General features: G+C 40.5%; 7 protein-coding genes across 7 annotated transcripts; 1 reads left to right on the top strand and 6 right to left on the bottom strand.

Annotated features, from left to right (window-relative positions):
* Window positions 1–1,500: 1,500 nt before the first annotated feature.
* V1512DRAFT_264782 (uncharacterized protein) lies at window positions 1,501–3,113 on the bottom strand. Its single transcript, XM_066916755.1, has 3 exons — window positions 2,709–3,113; window positions 2,420–2,656; window positions 1,501–2,367 (listed from the first exon to the last, which is right to left on the bottom strand). Exons 1-3 carry the CDS (start codon window positions 3,008–3,010, stop codon window positions 1,659–1,661), a joined length of 1,248 nt encoding a protein of 415 aa, XP_066770537.1. The 5' UTR covers window positions 3,011–3,113; the 3' UTR covers window positions 1,501–1,658.
* A 1,190-nt stretch (window positions 3,114–4,303) lies between these two features.
* On the bottom strand, window positions 4,304–5,822 carry V1512DRAFT_264783 (uncharacterized protein). Its single transcript, XM_066916756.1, has one exon. It carries the CDS (start codon window positions 5,732–5,734, stop codon window positions 4,667–4,669), a length of 1,068 nt encoding a protein of 355 aa, XP_066770538.1. The 5' UTR covers window positions 5,735–5,822; the 3' UTR covers window positions 4,304–4,666.
* A 747-nt stretch (window positions 5,823–6,569) lies between these two features.
* On the bottom strand, window positions 6,570–7,936 carry V1512DRAFT_264786 (uncharacterized protein). The gene is made up of 4 exons (XM_066916757.1): window positions 7,324–7,936; window positions 7,046–7,271; window positions 6,750–6,994; window positions 6,570–6,689 (listed from the first exon to the last, which is right to left on the bottom strand). The coding sequence occupies exons 1-4, from the start codon at window positions 7,688–7,690 to the stop codon at window positions 6,649–6,651; spliced, it is 879 nt and encodes a 292-aa protein (XP_066770539.1). The 5' UTR covers window positions 7,691–7,936; the 3' UTR covers window positions 6,570–6,648.
* A 101-nt stretch (window positions 7,937–8,037) lies between these two features.
* Window positions 8,038–9,463, bottom strand: V1512DRAFT_264790 (uncharacterized protein). The gene is made up of 2 exons (XM_066916758.1): window positions 8,768–9,463; window positions 8,038–8,717 (listed from the first exon to the last, which is right to left on the bottom strand). Exons 1-2 carry the CDS (start codon window positions 9,403–9,405, stop codon window positions 8,363–8,365), a joined length of 993 nt encoding a protein of 330 aa, XP_066770540.1. The 5' UTR covers window positions 9,406–9,463; the 3' UTR covers window positions 8,038–8,362.
* Window positions 9,464–9,583: 120 nt separating this feature from the next.
* On the top strand, window positions 9,584–10,858 carry V1512DRAFT_264791 (DASH complex subunit Duo1-domain-containing protein). The gene is made up of 4 exons (XM_066916759.1): window positions 9,584–9,974; window positions 10,025–10,144; window positions 10,195–10,357; window positions 10,408–10,858. Exons 1-4 carry the CDS (start codon window positions 9,777–9,779, stop codon window positions 10,581–10,583), a joined length of 657 nt encoding a protein of 218 aa, XP_066770541.1. The 5' UTR covers window positions 9,584–9,776; the 3' UTR covers window positions 10,584–10,858.
* On the bottom strand, window positions 10,437–12,615 carry V1512DRAFT_264795 (uncharacterized protein). Its single transcript, XM_066916760.1, has 4 exons — window positions 12,264–12,615; window positions 11,786–12,210; window positions 11,542–11,738; window positions 10,437–11,492 (listed from the first exon to the last, which is right to left on the bottom strand). Exons 1-4 carry the CDS (start codon window positions 12,308–12,310, stop codon window positions 10,746–10,748), a joined length of 1,416 nt encoding a protein of 471 aa, XP_066770542.1. The 5' UTR covers window positions 12,311–12,615; the 3' UTR covers window positions 10,437–10,745.
* A 39-nt stretch (window positions 12,616–12,654) lies between these two features.
* Window positions 12,655–13,749, bottom strand: V1512DRAFT_254037 (uncharacterized protein; the record flags this gene model as incomplete). Its single annotated transcript, XM_066914762.1, has 1 exon — window positions 12,655–13,749. The coding sequence occupies one exon, from the start codon at window positions 13,747–13,749 to the stop codon at window positions 12,655–12,657; it is 1,095 nt and encodes a 364-aa protein (XP_066770543.1).
* Window positions 13,750–14,025: the final 276 nt, after the last annotated feature.

Here is a 14,025-nt window from a genome sequence, read left to right on the forward strand (position 1 = left end):
TTTTTATTGTGTTAATATATCTCCTTTGTACAGTGACAAATTATATAAAAAAACCCTGACAAAATCATAATAGATTCTTCCAGAATATTCTAGCACGTAGTTTAGCTCTAGTAAATCATTCAATTCATCCATTAATATTTCGTATCTCAACTCTCTCTCATGTGTGAGAAGTATGAGATTTTTGTATGGAGGATGGGGGTTTAGGGTTGCAGAGGGCAGTCCGATGTTATTCTTAATTTAAAGTTCGAAAATGTTTTTATGTCCAATTTTTACTGGGCAGATGGAAGGCTCACACTAGTGAGCCTGGGATACTAGATATTCGTTGGGTTTTCCTGTTACGCTGAAGCTTCACGTTGGTGCAGCATTGTGTAGACGATAATATAGTATGCATCCGTCTTTTATATATATATATGTGTTTAATATACATTAGCGTAGCATTGTGTTGACGATCTATAAATTTGTTTTCTGTATGTCACTGTTCTATGTATATCCTCTGATTCCCGGGTACATTAGTGTGTACGGTTTGAGACCAAACCTGTGTGACCTCCCCAATGCAAGCATCATAATCAATAGAGTTTTGGAGGTTTAGATAAAGTTTTGTCTTTGACCTCGATTAACTCCTGAAGTATTTAGCCAATAAATTTATTTTTGGCTTTTCATATTTACGAGATTTCTACAATCATTTTGATACATTTAACATTTAAATTCGTTAACTTTTACCGCTGTAGTGTTGATATTTAAGTTACGACATCAGCTTGAATACTGAGTCGCTTGACAATTTGGCCCTTGTCACTGTACTTCGACACATCACACAGCCAAGAAGAATCACACAAAGCCTCGGTTGCCCACCGTACTCAGGTACATCAACAAAATTGTTAGGGATTTCAAAGTTTATGGTGTTGCGTGACTGTTTTGGTCTGAAATTCAACTTAAGTTATCCAGTAATTTCATTAGAAATCATAGACCAATTGTCATTATAGCTACCCTGCTGATGCGTGAGCACCATATTATTGAAGAGAATGAGTATGGTCGTTTTAGTTTTTGAAGTTATGTGTTCTTTATTTTGGACAAAGCGACAAAGCTTTTTAATTTAGGTGACATGCGTCTCCGGGTTTTGGCAAAAATGGAAAGCTCTTTTGACGCTGTTTGTCAGTAGATAGAATAAAGATGTACAAGAAATTGCAGTTGTTTGTGATACTGCATGCTGTTTTGCTCAAAAACTCTATTTGTGCTTAAAAAATTTCTCATAATTTCGAATCTCGAGTCTCGAAAGCACAATTGGAACTTTCACTCTTCTAACTGAAACATTGTCTCGACTACTATGAATTACCACCGTCTATTTTGTTCTTATAAGTTACTCTGACTATGAACAACAATTCAAGAATTGCGCCTGTCTACTTTTGGTTTTGAACTGGTTTTTCTTAATAGAAATTGCTCTACTGATTTTGTTTTGCTCACAATTAGACTTAACGCGTAGAATACGAGAAAGATGAAACGATGTTAAGGTGTGTCTAGACCAGTGATTTTGTTGGATTCTATCCAACCAGGTTCAATGGAGAAGAGCAGGTTTTGCTTGTTCAATTTGAATAGTACATTATCAATATCTATTTAAGAGCCCAAGAAGAAAATACTAGGCCGATGTAGTCTATAAGCAGAAATTAATTCTCTTGCATTTTCTGCTTCAATTTTTTAAAATACGGATTTGTATACCCATTACCAGTATGCTTTTCGTTGATATCGTACCAGTCAGCAAATGGATAGGAAGGTCGTGTTCGCAGCGGGGTATCTTTCTCCACTATTCCAAGATCGTACTGTCGCTGAATTAACTTATCCAAGTAAGGAATGAAATGCTGGTCAAATTTTTCAAATCCTTTGTACTTAAGAATCTTCTCCGGGCCTTCTAACACAACCTTCTTTAACAGCATTGGAACAAGTGGTTCATCTTTCATCTCGTCGATGGAGTAGAAGATAGGATGATTTGAAAAAATAATAGCGTCAGACTTCGGCAGTCTACGGAGAGTTTGCCGGCATACACGCACATTGTATTTTGAAAAGTCGATATCTTCGGAGACAGTTTCGCCAGGCCCAAGGGCGTAGATTCCGTTGCACAAAAGTTCATGATCCCAACAGATAAACCAACTAGCACGCTCTACTGGGTCGTCCGGCTTCATTCGTGCAAACCAACGCTCCATTGAGACTTTAAGCTTCTCTTCGTAGTAAGGTACTTCAGTATGGATGACATCAAGATGCTGGCCAATCTTGTCTTGAACTCCGAAAAATCCGCCAGGGGCAGGAACCACAGCAGCGACCAAGTAGTGGCGGCCATCATCACGCTTCTTGACAAGATAGAAATCCTCTTTTGCAAGACTAACAGTAGTTAGCATTGTCGATAGCAATTACATTGTGATTCGGAACTTACCGGGCAACATAATGCAATGCCGGCTCCTTCAAAGGTTCTCTTAAATCCATGCTCTCACCAGTAACAAGATTGTCAATGCCAATGTCAGTCTTGACAAACAGCTTTGGGTACCGCTTAGTAAGTTGATTGACAACTGTATCCAAAAGCTCACGCGCAGCGTCTTCACCTTCTGGAAGGGTGTCACAGTATTCTGTACCGGTTCGTCGAATAATATCCATACGCTCAGTAATATACCGCCTATTTAACATTGTCAGACAAGCCTGAAGTTATAAGGAAGTCGTAAGCTTACTTGTACCATTTGTCCATGTCTAGCCAATGATTGATATCCAACTTAAAAATGCTCATGGTCTGATGATACGGCCAGCGGAAAGGTCGCCATGGACGATCATCGTAAGTCTCAAGCTTTTCCAGAGTGAGATTATTTAACGGAGTCGGATCTGGTGGGAGAGCAATGTGTGGCTTTTCCTCAACAGGCACAGCTGTTATAGCAGAGGTAAAATATTTTCGTTTGTAAAAAGTAATTGCCAACCAAAGCAACGACACTACTCCAAGCCCAAGTTGAATAAGCTGAGTTGTGGTAAGTGACGACATCGTGGTGCGTGGAAAATGAAGTGAACAACAAAATAATGTGGAGGGAGTAGTGTTCTAAATAATGTACATGACAGTCGTGAGGCGCCTGAACGTGGAAGAGATGTAGTTTAGGTAGGTATAAAGCATTGACTGGAAAACTATCGCGAATTAGGCAACCATCTCCCGTTGACGCTACACAAGATCCAATGAATGGATTACGATCAAATTATGTAATCACAAATTATAACTGGATTATGGTTTAAATTAAATAGTTCTATTGTATAATTACGAAAATACAAACAGATTAAAATAGCTGTGTTGAGTTAGCAAGACGATGATAGATCCAGTAAATCAGTTCCCGGTATCAAGACATTCAATGTACTCAGCACTGCAAGCAAAATTAATCAGGAGACAGCGCCACCTAGAAGTCTAAGAAAAGACAGTTTTTACACCGGGCTAAATGGTAACAATTGGTATAATCATAATCACCTCTATATTGGCCGCTTAAACTATGTTATCCTCATTACAAATATATAACGACTACTCTCGCCTGATTTCCAAGTGTGCTTATCGCCGAGCCGCACGTGATTCCGGACCATTTTTCTATTTACAGCAAATGTGTTTAAAGCCGTAATTTGTGAGCTACTTGCGGCACAAAAGTCGTAATATTTTGAACAAAATTACACTCCACTTTGGATTTCCTGATATCGGTCGAGTGTATCAAACGACTCGTTACTAATTGGGAAAGTTTTGAATTGTCCAAGCATTGCACTGCTCGTTAACTTGTCAAAGTGGTGCTGATCTTATATTCGGTATACAAACCACGCTAATCATCAGTGGAGAAATCTTTTGTTCGTGATCATTGGATTCCACTTTGAATGTAATTTCAATCCGATTGTAAAAAGTGCCAGCTTGAACAACTGAAAAGAGAAAGTTGCATCGGTGCGATGCGCAACTCTGCGCCCCTATTTTCCAGGTTGCGCCCACTCTTGGCAGGAAGATCTGCGCCTAAGCCAACGCGAGGGAGAAGTAATTGGTACTCAGCAGCAAAGCAAATTAGAATTAGTTATTTCCTTTCGTTTTTGTAGAAAACTGTACAGATACATTTAACTTTAGTTATTCGTTGTTTATGTTTATAAATTAGTATTACTGATGGTGATGAGCTCAATTTGACTTGGTTAGCTCATCGGCAGCTTGTTGTCGAACGAACGCCGCACTGCACGAACAGAGCTTAAATTATTTGATTGTCGATCATTAGAAACACGTCAACAAATATCAACTCAGATTGTTTACTTTAATTTGTAATGAACTGTGTCAAAATAATAAAAAAAATGATTAAATGAATAAATAAGTATATATATATAAACCCCAAAGAATGCACTTCCGCCAAGGTTCCAACCCAAATGAAAAAAGAAACTATCATGTACCGAATGAATAAAAACCATTAATGCAAAAAAACCTTTGTACTGAAATAGAAATGAAGAGAATAGAAATACAATACTCAGAGGATTGCCACCTCTGGCCGGCCGACCGACTTTATTACGTATATCCCAATGTTTGTCACAAAATAAAAAAAACCCAAATTTTGTAATGTACCATAACCGAATAAAAAGACCCCGAATGCAATGATGAAAAAAATGAATAAGTAAAACTCCGAAAAGAAGAAAAGAATAATGATCACAAGTATGGCTCAAGCCATTTGTCTTCAAACCAACCAACCTTCTCAAACGCAACAAACAAACGCGTTGCTTTGTTAACATCAATACGACAGGCCTTCTGGCTGTCTGTTCTCCGGAACTGTAGACCTTTACGAGCTCTGAAAACCCGTTCAGCAAAAATTCTCTTCTTTGAGTCAAGATACATTGCACAAGGCAGACGCAAAACAGAGGCCAATTGAACTTCAAACGGATGTAGCAAGTGTCGATCAGGGTCATTTGAAAGATCCATCTGATTGCCCTTCCAGTCAGTACGCATTCCACGAGTATTGTCAAGAGAAGACATTGGAGGGCAAAAGTCGGGTATCTCGTCAACATCAATGTCATGTACGGCAGATGTTCGTGGAGAAGATTCGGGCGAAGTGGACGAAGGCTTTATAATTGAGTTCAGTGGCCTGGAAGAGACAGCTGAGGATCCACGTGAAGACGATCTGGGAGAAGATGGTACTGAGTTCCTGTTTGACATAGAAGGAGATGAAATTGCATCACCAGACTGTACACGCTGTTTCTGAACCTTTGTTGATCTAGGAGCGAGCACAGCAGGCTTGGAAGCTGGAGTTGTGAGAGAAATGACAGTGGCAGCAAAGTGCGGTTTGTATAGCTTCAACAATTCTCGCTGAATTTGTAACCATCTTTTTGGAGATTTTGAGTACTGCTCATAAACAGTCGATTGAAAATATTCTTCATCTTTCACGCGGGTGTCTTTTGATACTTCAGTCATATTTGCGGACGCGTTATGTACAACATCAACCAAAGGTCTAAACATTGAGACGCGAAGATCTGAAGCATCATGAGCTGTAGTATGTGAAAACAGTGGTGGATCGGCAGCACGAGAATATAAAGAAGAGAACGGTGAAGGAGGTGGAGAGAGTGGAAGAGAAGACGTAAGCTTGTGATGAGCGGATGGACCGGCCGACTTAGTGGCGACAGGGGATTGATCTGTCTGGTAATCTGCAATTGGTATAGTCGGAGTAGGCATTGCAGTTGAGAGCACTGACGGCGGCGTTGGAGCCGACATTAAATGTGCCATTTGAATTAGTAAAAAGAGAATTAAATAGGTGAGAAAGATTTTGTATGGAAGAGAAAGAACAAAAGGGAGGAGGGGGACCAACCGGTTCTAATAAAGGCGAGCCGGATTGGGAGGAATAACAGCAGGAGCCGAATTGAGTTTACGTTCAAGGAGGCGGCTTTAGCCACGCAAGCCACGCCATCGTACAAGAAAAGAAGCCTTGCGCGTGATGCATGCGCCACATGTTCTCCGTATTTTTAAGTAGTGGGATGCGACTTAGTCATTCTTGTTATTACTTATTCTTTTTTCTTTAATTACATAAAATAAATTAAGGGTACTACTTGTCATAATAATAAATTGTTATATAATACTTAAAAATAGATCTAAACAATTGGAAAAGTAGATTATGTTCAGAATCTACAGAGTTATATTAAGTTTTGATCCCGTGAGTGGCGATGAGTAGCATTAGTAAGTTAACTGACGTCACTCTTAATTTAGCACAGCCACAACACATCCATTTAAACGTGACTAAAACAAACAAACTTAATTAAATCGCGTCCAACAAAATGAACATAAACAAAAAAAAAGGAAAGAAACACAACGCGAATCCCACTTCTCATGACTAATAATTCAATGCCTTTGTACTGAACTCACAATTCACATCGCCGTCTTAAATGGAAAAAAAATTGATTGAAAATTTGAAAATTATTTTCGCGCTATTTAAGAAAAAAAGAACAAAAAAAGTGGCCCGAGTTGCGCACGCAAAAGAAAAAAACTTCTATTTTTCATACTTTAAATATCACATACTTTTTTTGTACGTTGTGGCAAATTTTAACTCTCTATTTTAATTTGCTTATTCGCATTTTAATCATTCTTTAACATTTCCTATTTAGTACATGACTTTTATGTAATTGCTTATCTCATCATTTCCAGCTCTATCTTTTTTTTCGACCCATAATCGGTCTACCCCAGTTACCTAAGTTATTATTGTTAGTATCTGAGGTTTTGGACATGCATAATACAAATTAGAACTTACCAACAAGTTTATCTGCTATCTGCTTAATCGCAACTTGTGGTCGTTTACTTTTCTGATAAAACAACACAATCTTACCTATTCCACTCTCTCTAAGATGATCAGTCTTAATAGGTAACTCCTCTAATGCCTTAAACAAATCCCTTTGGATACTATAAGATGGTAATGATGCATCTGGTAATGGTTCAAGCCATATGCGAACTGACTCCAACAAGTTGTTCTCTAATATTGAACTATACAATGATTGTCTATTTCTTTTGTCAACAACACTCCCGCCCAAATTCTTATTATCTACTTACTTCTGCAAAACTTCTCTCACTTCTGGTAACATTTGTAATTTATGAGCTGCTGGCATTCCTTCTTTAATTGCTTCAGCATCCCGAATTGCTGCTTGTCTCATTCGCTCTCGTAAACCGGCAATCATCTCATCTTGCATCGCCTCAAGATCATCCTCATCAGCTTTTTTTCGTTTCTTTTGCGGTTTCAAGACCGCATCAATTCTCATCTGCAACTCTCGCAGTCGTCCTGATAGTATTAACACTTTACTCCCTCCATACTCAATGAATAATCAACGCACTTTCTTCTGGAGTCAATTTCTCCAAATCGATTTCTTCTGGCTTCTCGTCTGTCCTGCGCGACCCTGACGATTTCCGTCTCCTCTCTTGTGGTCTTCCTTCACCATTACCATCTCCTTCCTCTTCGCGAGATCGACGGACTGTTCGCGTTCGCTCCCGTTTTTTTTTTGGCTCCTTCTCCACACCATTTGTCGAACGCTTGTGTCTTTGGATCTTAAACACTTCCTCTGTAATTGGCAGACCAATGTTGTCTACTTCAATATCCTTAAACTGCTCTTCGTCCAACTCTGACAATTCATCTTCATCATCCGCTACAATCGCATCAGTAGTACCCAACTCCGCTCTTTCCAATGCGTCTTCGTCTGACATTTCGTAAATTTAAAGCTTTCAAATTGCTGTTCAATATGCTGTCTCCACAAGTCGAAGATCTAACCTTTCATCGCCGCATACATACTACAAATGTTTCTGCTTATAAAGCTCTAACCGTATTATGCTTTGATCTTTAAAAAACTAAATTTCACTCCAATATTTTATGTTTTAAGAGGCAACTAAACTACATTTATCGTTGCTTGTCAGCGTTTTGTGAAATCTACATACCAAATTGACATTTAAAGAGTAATCATGTTTGGAGGAGGAGCACCACCACCACCATCAGCTGAACAGATCGCAGAAGAAGAGAAGATAGCAACAGGAACAATGGTTGGCCTAGTCATTGCGTGTGCCACCCTCTGGATTAGTATGTAGTTTTTTTGTATGCACCTCCTCTAGCATTACTCTAACTATTAAAAGCTCCATCGGTCTTGAATCTTTTCAGCAAATAAAAGGAAGGGAACACCAATGAAGTTACAGTAACATTATTTATGATTCGAAGGCTCGTTTGATCTGTCTGTTCCAAGGCTTTGTATATATACACTCCAATCATAACCATCAAATTGTGCCCGGAATGCTCTTTATCATACATGTATCTCCAAAATACAGCCCTGTCATAAATCCCAGATAAGTCAATGCATAATAAATAAAACTTTATCCTTCTTTATCCATTCAAGTCGAATAATAATCCTCAATATCAGTCTCTTCTTCTTCAAGATTTTCATCACTGTAGCTCATTGTATGGGACTTTATTTGTTTACTCTCTCCGTCTTCAAAAATAGTGAAATTGCTCCTTGGTTTGTCTGTCGGTTGCGCCTGCGAACATAAACTCGAGTCTTGAGACAGCATTGACTCTGCGTTTGTTTCATCAAACATTGCCGATGCGGTCGACTGTGAAGACTCTAGCGGTATATCCTCTTCTTTGGCGCTTGGAAATAGAACTCGAGGTTTTATAGGCGCAATAGCAAATTCATCATCCGAAAACTCGGACTCAGTCACAAATGACCTAAACACCTTTTTGCCTCGACTGAAATATATTTAGCGGAAAGACCACTCGCATATAAATCAATGACTTACAACAAAAAAGTCATTCCCTTTTTCGAATGATCTGGTAATTTTTTATCATACAATTCTCGGGTACGTTTCTTGGCTGAAGCATTGGTGAATGGATCGTCTTCTATTGCCTCTATCTCTGGACCCTGATCTGCATCTGCATCTGTGTCTCTATAAACTGTAAAATTTGCGCTTTTGGTCTCATCAAACTCGGTATCGACTGACTCCACTGGAAACAATATTCGAGCAACGGCTTTACCTTTTCGCTGGTGCGACAATGACGGCTTTCGTATTAAATCTTCGTCTGCTTGCATTGCATCTTCAAGACCATCATATTGATCAATCGGATGTGTTGTTCTTTTGTGCGGTGTCTGTCTAGGAGTCAGCATTGGACCAACTGGCGCTGCTCCAGACTTAGTTCTTGTCCGAGAATGAAATTTAGTACTGTGACTACTGCCAGTCACACTCTCACTGGGACCAATCACTTTTCGATTGTGTGTATTTCGTGCACTTTCCGCATTTTTGTCTTTGAACTTGCGGTCCTCCAGTACGGAGCAGTAATCCTGATCAAACCGTGGGCCGTGTCGCGGTGTCGGCGGAGTTAGCATTACCGTGTGCTTTCCTTCAGCCAGACCTGATGGTCGTGGCGGTGTCGCGGGCATTGTTTTGATGCCTCTTGCTGTGTTGTTTAGTCAATCAATTTATCATGCTGTTTGCCTAAATTGGACTAAAGTGATCGCAAAGGGGGGGATTGCCCAGTTCAAAACCCACAGAAAACGCAACAGAACAGGGTAACAAAAAACGCGTTATTCACGCGTCACAAGCTTATTTCTCAGTTTTTGTTTGCTGTAGAAGTTGTCACAGTATGTTACAGGTTAGAATTAGTAATTAATACTAAACCTCTACCTCACGCAAACATAGCCAAGTTACGGATTTTAAACTATTATCCGTTTGCTGCGAGAAAGCCGCACAAGACCTCCCAAGGTAAACATCCCGATTTATTGTTTACTTTCGGCATGCAACAGAATACAATATGCCAACAGAAACAGATAACTTGTCTGCTTCATTACAAAAGCTTGCAGTCTCGCTAAATGAGTCTCATTCAGAGCATACATCGTCAGCTAATGCACGAGAGGAACGACTTTTACAAGAGTTAGACCAGATTCGAAGTGTCAACGAAACAATCACAGCTGTTTTAGACTCAATTTCTGTAGCGGAATCTAACTTGGAAGTATGGCATACTATGTTTGTGAGTTACTTTGATGCTAACTGCTTGATTAGAAAGTTGTCGCGACGACGAAAAATGTGGACAGTTTGATGAGCTTGTGGATTCGGATATTATCACAAACAGAGCATACCCAGCGTGTAATCTTTGACCCTAAATGGGAGGGATCGTCAAAAGTACAGATATTTAGACGTATGAGCACGCCAATACTGACCTCCGTCTATAGGACGAGCAACTACACCAGCAGCGATTGGCAGAGCTTGCTGAAAAGCAGGCGCAAGCACTAGCACAGGCACAACTTCAAGCTCAACAACAAGCCGCAGCAACACAGCAACGGAAGGAAACTGAAGAACATTTGCGTACGCGTGAGGCTACACTTCAGAAACGGAGTATGCTAGCATAGTTTTGTCTGATTAGGGTGTTTGGCTAACAATATCAGTATATGGAACAAAGGGATTGCGGAAACCTGGAACGGCGTCGGTTAAGACTGTGTCGGCTAAGACCGTGTCGGCTACATCCAGTGTGCCTGCGCGTCAACGGACAGTACTGAAAAACGCAAGCAATACGACATCTGCGTCACGGACTGCTTCTTCAGCTGCCCGGCCGCGAAGCTAGTATACTCTCCATACAAAGCCCAACAAATGGCAAAATGGTGTTACTAGAATAAAAAAAACTAAAAAAACAAAGCCAAATAAATCATGTTGCCTACATTTGTGTCCATGCTGCCGTTATAAAGTGAAGAAATTACAATAACTTGTTAATCCTGCTCGGTCACGCTCATAAATACTTCAACACAGCATCTCGGCCTAGATTGGTAAGTCTCATTCTAGAATCAAAGTCGTCCATATTGATGTATGCGCCACACAGTCTTCTTTCGCCATCAAAAGCACTTCGTCCGTGCATGACACGCCAGTTATCAAAGATTAGCGCACGACCCGGTTTCAGCTTAAACCAGTATGCAATCTCCGGTCTGCTCAAAATCTGATTCCATTTCTTGATTGCATCATAAAATTGAAGCACATCAGTGTCGGGATCTCCTCCGTCCCACTGGTCCATCGTCGAGCGGTCATCATTATTCCAGCGGACTTGAAACAGCTCGCCAGTGACCTCGTCGTGGTTCAAAATCGGACGTGAAATGCTGGCCGGTCGAATACAAACGTCTTCGTTTCCGGCACTGTGTGCAGGAATGCGTATTCTCGAAAGCGTCTTGTACTGATCCGGAAATTCATCCCGTAAATTCCGCGCTGCTTTGAATCCGTCAGCAAGTACAGATTCGCCTCCAGTTCCATTATGGTGCAAGAGATGCAGAAGCTGTAAACCAGGTGGATCAGTGAAATACGTGCCATCAGTATGCAGTCCCAATGCTAAGTCCGTATATGCCGTATCACTCTTTTCTAAATCAGATGTGAAGTCCCAGAACCCACCGTAATGAGTCTGTCTGGCAAATGAAATTCGATTGATCAGATGCTCAGTGTCTTCAGGGGTAACCGGCACTCCTTCAACAAAACAGAATCCAAATGTTTTCTAAAGTATCGGATTAACGCTATTCTCTGTAATACTCGACCTGACTTACAATTTTGCTTGTCCACTCTGCCACACCTTCGTCTGACTCCATCACAGCCGCGTAGTCAACAACAGGTGGTTCATCTTCAATATCGTTTCTACCCCACACCACCTTTCGAAAAGTTAAATGCTTCTCTAGTACTGGCTGGTAAGAATGCAGATGCAGCCAATCCCAATGATAAAAACTTTCGTGTCTGTCATAAGCCCCTGTATACAATTAGCACTTTCTATATCACACGCCCGCTTACACTCACATTTTATTTTAAGACCTGCTTCCTCTGCTTCGACCATGTCTGGACTCACAGAATCTGGTATTTTGAATGTATCGAGCAATCGTTGTTTCGTTATAGGATGGAAGCATTCTGGGCACTGGCAAGAGTCTCGGAGCCATATATTATGATAGGCAGACGTAGCTCCGTTATTCCATGGGATGTAAACTTTCCTGTCGTCAAAATGCACTTGATGATGTGGAGAAACAACGGGCCTGGCCACCATATTAGCCTGAATGGCACTGCTTCTCGACTGGAATTCACGACATGTAGAAGTTACACCATTCCTTATTGTGCTTTGTTTATTCCAAAGTAAATTTGAGTTGATCTCGGAGTTTTCTACCTTCAAGCCAAGAACACCAAATAATCTTAAGCCTGATCTGATTGCAACGGCACTTCTCGTTCTGGCGCTTTCAATTTCAATTAGTTGACTTCAAAGCCTTTCAATGTGAAAAATTCATACCCTGAATTCCGTCCTAATCTTGACAAAGATTTTAATATTGAGCGCATTCTGCAAGACACCTCAATTGCTATAAGTTGTGCTGACTGACTAGAATCCACGCCTGTCTCGTGGATTATCTAAAATTTCCAAAATCCTCTCTGTCAAATAAACTAAAATAACCACTTTCAATACATTATTTACTGTATTAATACCAATTAGGCTGTAAATAATAGAGTAGTAGAGACAAGATCTACCGCTAAAGCACTATTTCGGACTTTTGGCCGCTAGACAAAAAATTGATCGTCCTCTGGGTGAGCATTGGGACTCTTAAAATGACCTCGACTCTAATAACCTATGATTTCTACACACAAATACCAAAAAAAATCACTATTAGTTGTTTGATACATCTCTATTAAAGACTTTTCCGATATCCACTAAACTCCAAAGTAGCAAATCCTTTTTCACCCCATCTTTTTAGTACAAATCTTTCATCAAACCATGAGGTGAGTTGAGTCCAACTTTTTATGGTCCGTATTTCTTGCCGTTCTTCTTTCGTTAATAAGTTCTGTGTCATTTCGATAATCATAAACTGCACATTTCGATACAACAAATTCTTGGAAACACCGCCATATTTTTCAGCATAAGCCCAAAACAGCTCAACTGCCTTCCACGGTGTAGATTCATAGCCAGCAAATAATGCTGGATTTTCAAGCAGACCGCGTGCTGACATGACACCGTCAACCCCTGTAAGCTCAAAAATCCTTCTAGCGTCCTCCAAGGAAAAGCAGTCGCCGTTTGCAACGACGTATACTTTCTTCGATAGTGCTTCACGCACCAGTCGAATGGCCTCTAAATTTGGTTTTGTGGAACTTCGCTGCTTATGTAGCCGTCCGTGTATTGTAATCACGTTTGTACCAGCCTGTTCTAATCGTCTTACAAACTCGACTGTCTTTGTTAAATCGGCATGAATTCTAATTTTCACTTCCAGCACTGCTTTTGCTCCGTAACGTTGTCTTAATGACTTGACCATGTCCTCCACCACGTCGATTTTCTGCATTAAAACAGCCCCGATACCATCTTGGTTCTGATCCTTGATGGGACAGCCACAGTTAATACCGACCCCGCTCACAAAGTTCTCTATGTATTCAGGTGCGGATACAATGTCTTCCGACCCAGCGGCACCGAATTGCGCAATTATAGGTCCGTCAAGTTCACACGTTGAAAACTCTGCTGTGCGCGCAAATTTTGAGTTTTTGAACTCGCGTGCAATCATCATTGGTGTGTAACTTATATCAACAGCAAAATGTCTTTGAACAAGAAGTCGAAACGGTAAACGCGAATATCGTACCATTGGCGCAGCTATGTACAGCGGCCGATCCTCACGTCTGGCCATCTCAAATAAGCTCAAAATACTCGTTTTAAATGGCTGAACGCGCAAACAAGAATCTTCATCGTCGACTGTAAATGCTGGTGGAAGCACTTCCAATGATTTTGCTGAGGAAACCATAGCAGGCAACGCCACTCGAGCCTTGGCAAACCTACCAACAAGGCTTTGAGTTATTGTGAGAAAATTCAGAGTGTAATGGCCTTATTTAAATTCGTATTATCGTAGTTAGTGCCATCTGAGCCGAATTGAAAAAGGTATAGCAGTCTGAAACACATTGAGCCGCACATCAAAGGGCCCAGAATTCAATTACATCACGCGAAGTTGCTAGCTATGACTATAAAATGACACAAAACATATTATTACTTCGCATTCTTGAAAACCAAATTTGATTAGATA

The sequence above is a fragment of the Lipomyces arxii genome (assembly GCF_038497795.1).
Source record: "Lipomyces arxii strain Phaff 12-163 unplaced genomic scaffold V1512scaffold_12, whole genome shotgun sequence".
NCBI lineage: Eukaryota > Fungi > Ascomycota > Lipomycetes > Lipomycetales > Lipomycetaceae > Lipomyces > Lipomyces arxii.

Excerpts from the sequence above, each read along its gene's own strand:
- V1512DRAFT_264782 (XM_066916755.1), bottom strand. The coding sequence starts at position 3,010 with ATGTCGTCACTTACCACAACTCAGCTTATTCAACTTGGGCTTGGAGTA. Across the intron at positions 2,657-2,708 it reads GACATGGACAAATGGTACAA|GCGGTATATTACTGAGCGTA; the intron begins GTAAGCTTACGA and ends AATGTTAAATAG. Across the intron at positions 2,368-2,419 it reads GCATTGCATTATGTTGCCCG|TCTTGCAAAAGAGGATTTCT; the intron begins GTAAGTTCCGAA and ends AACTACTGTTAG.
- V1512DRAFT_264783 (XM_066916756.1), bottom strand. The coding sequence starts at position 5,734 with ATGGCACATTTAATGTCGGCTCCAACGCCGCCGTCAGTGCTCTCAACT.
- V1512DRAFT_264786 (XM_066916757.1), bottom strand. The coding sequence starts at position 7,690 with ATGTCAGACGAAGACGCATTGGAAAGAGCGGAGTTGGGTACTACTGAT. Across the intron at positions 7,272-7,323 it reads GAAATTGACTCCAGAAGAAA|GACGACTGCGAGAGTTGCAG; the intron begins GTGCGTTGATTA and ends TAATACTATCAG. Across the intron at positions 6,690-6,749 it reads GATAGCAGATAAACTTGTTG|GTAACTGGGGTAGACCGATT; the intron begins GTAAGTTCTAAT and ends ATAATAACTTAG.
- V1512DRAFT_264790 (XM_066916758.1), bottom strand. The coding sequence starts at position 9,405 with ATGCCCGCGACACCGCCACGACCATCAGGTCTGGCTGAAGGAAAGCAC. Across the intron at positions 8,718-8,767 it reads AAGGGAATGACTTTTTTGTT|TCGAGGCAAAAAGGTGTTTA; the intron begins GTAAGTCATTGA and ends AATATATTTCAG.
- V1512DRAFT_264791 (XM_066916759.1), top strand. The coding sequence starts at position 9,777 with ATGCCAACAGAAACAGATAACTTGTCTGCTTCATTACAAAAGCTTGCA. Across the intron at positions 10,145-10,194 it reads AATGGGAGGGATCGTCAAAA|GACGAGCAACTACACCAGCA; the intron begins GTACAGATATTT and ends CTCCGTCTATAG. Across the intron at positions 10,358-10,407 it reads GGCTACACTTCAGAAACGGA|TATATGGAACAAAGGGATTG; the intron begins GTATGCTAGCAT and ends TAACAATATCAG.
- V1512DRAFT_264795 (XM_066916760.1), bottom strand. The coding sequence starts at position 12,310 with ATGCGCTCAATATTAAAATCTTTGTCAAGATTAGGACGGAATTCAGG. Across the intron at positions 12,211-12,263 it reads AGATTAGGACGGAATTCAGG|CGCCAGAACGAGAAGTGCCG; the intron begins GTATGAATTTTT and ends TGAAATTGAAAG. Across the intron at positions 11,493-11,541 it reads CAGAGTGGACAAGCAAAATT|AAAACATTTGGATTCTGTTT; the intron begins GTAAGTCAGGTC and ends CCGATACTTTAG.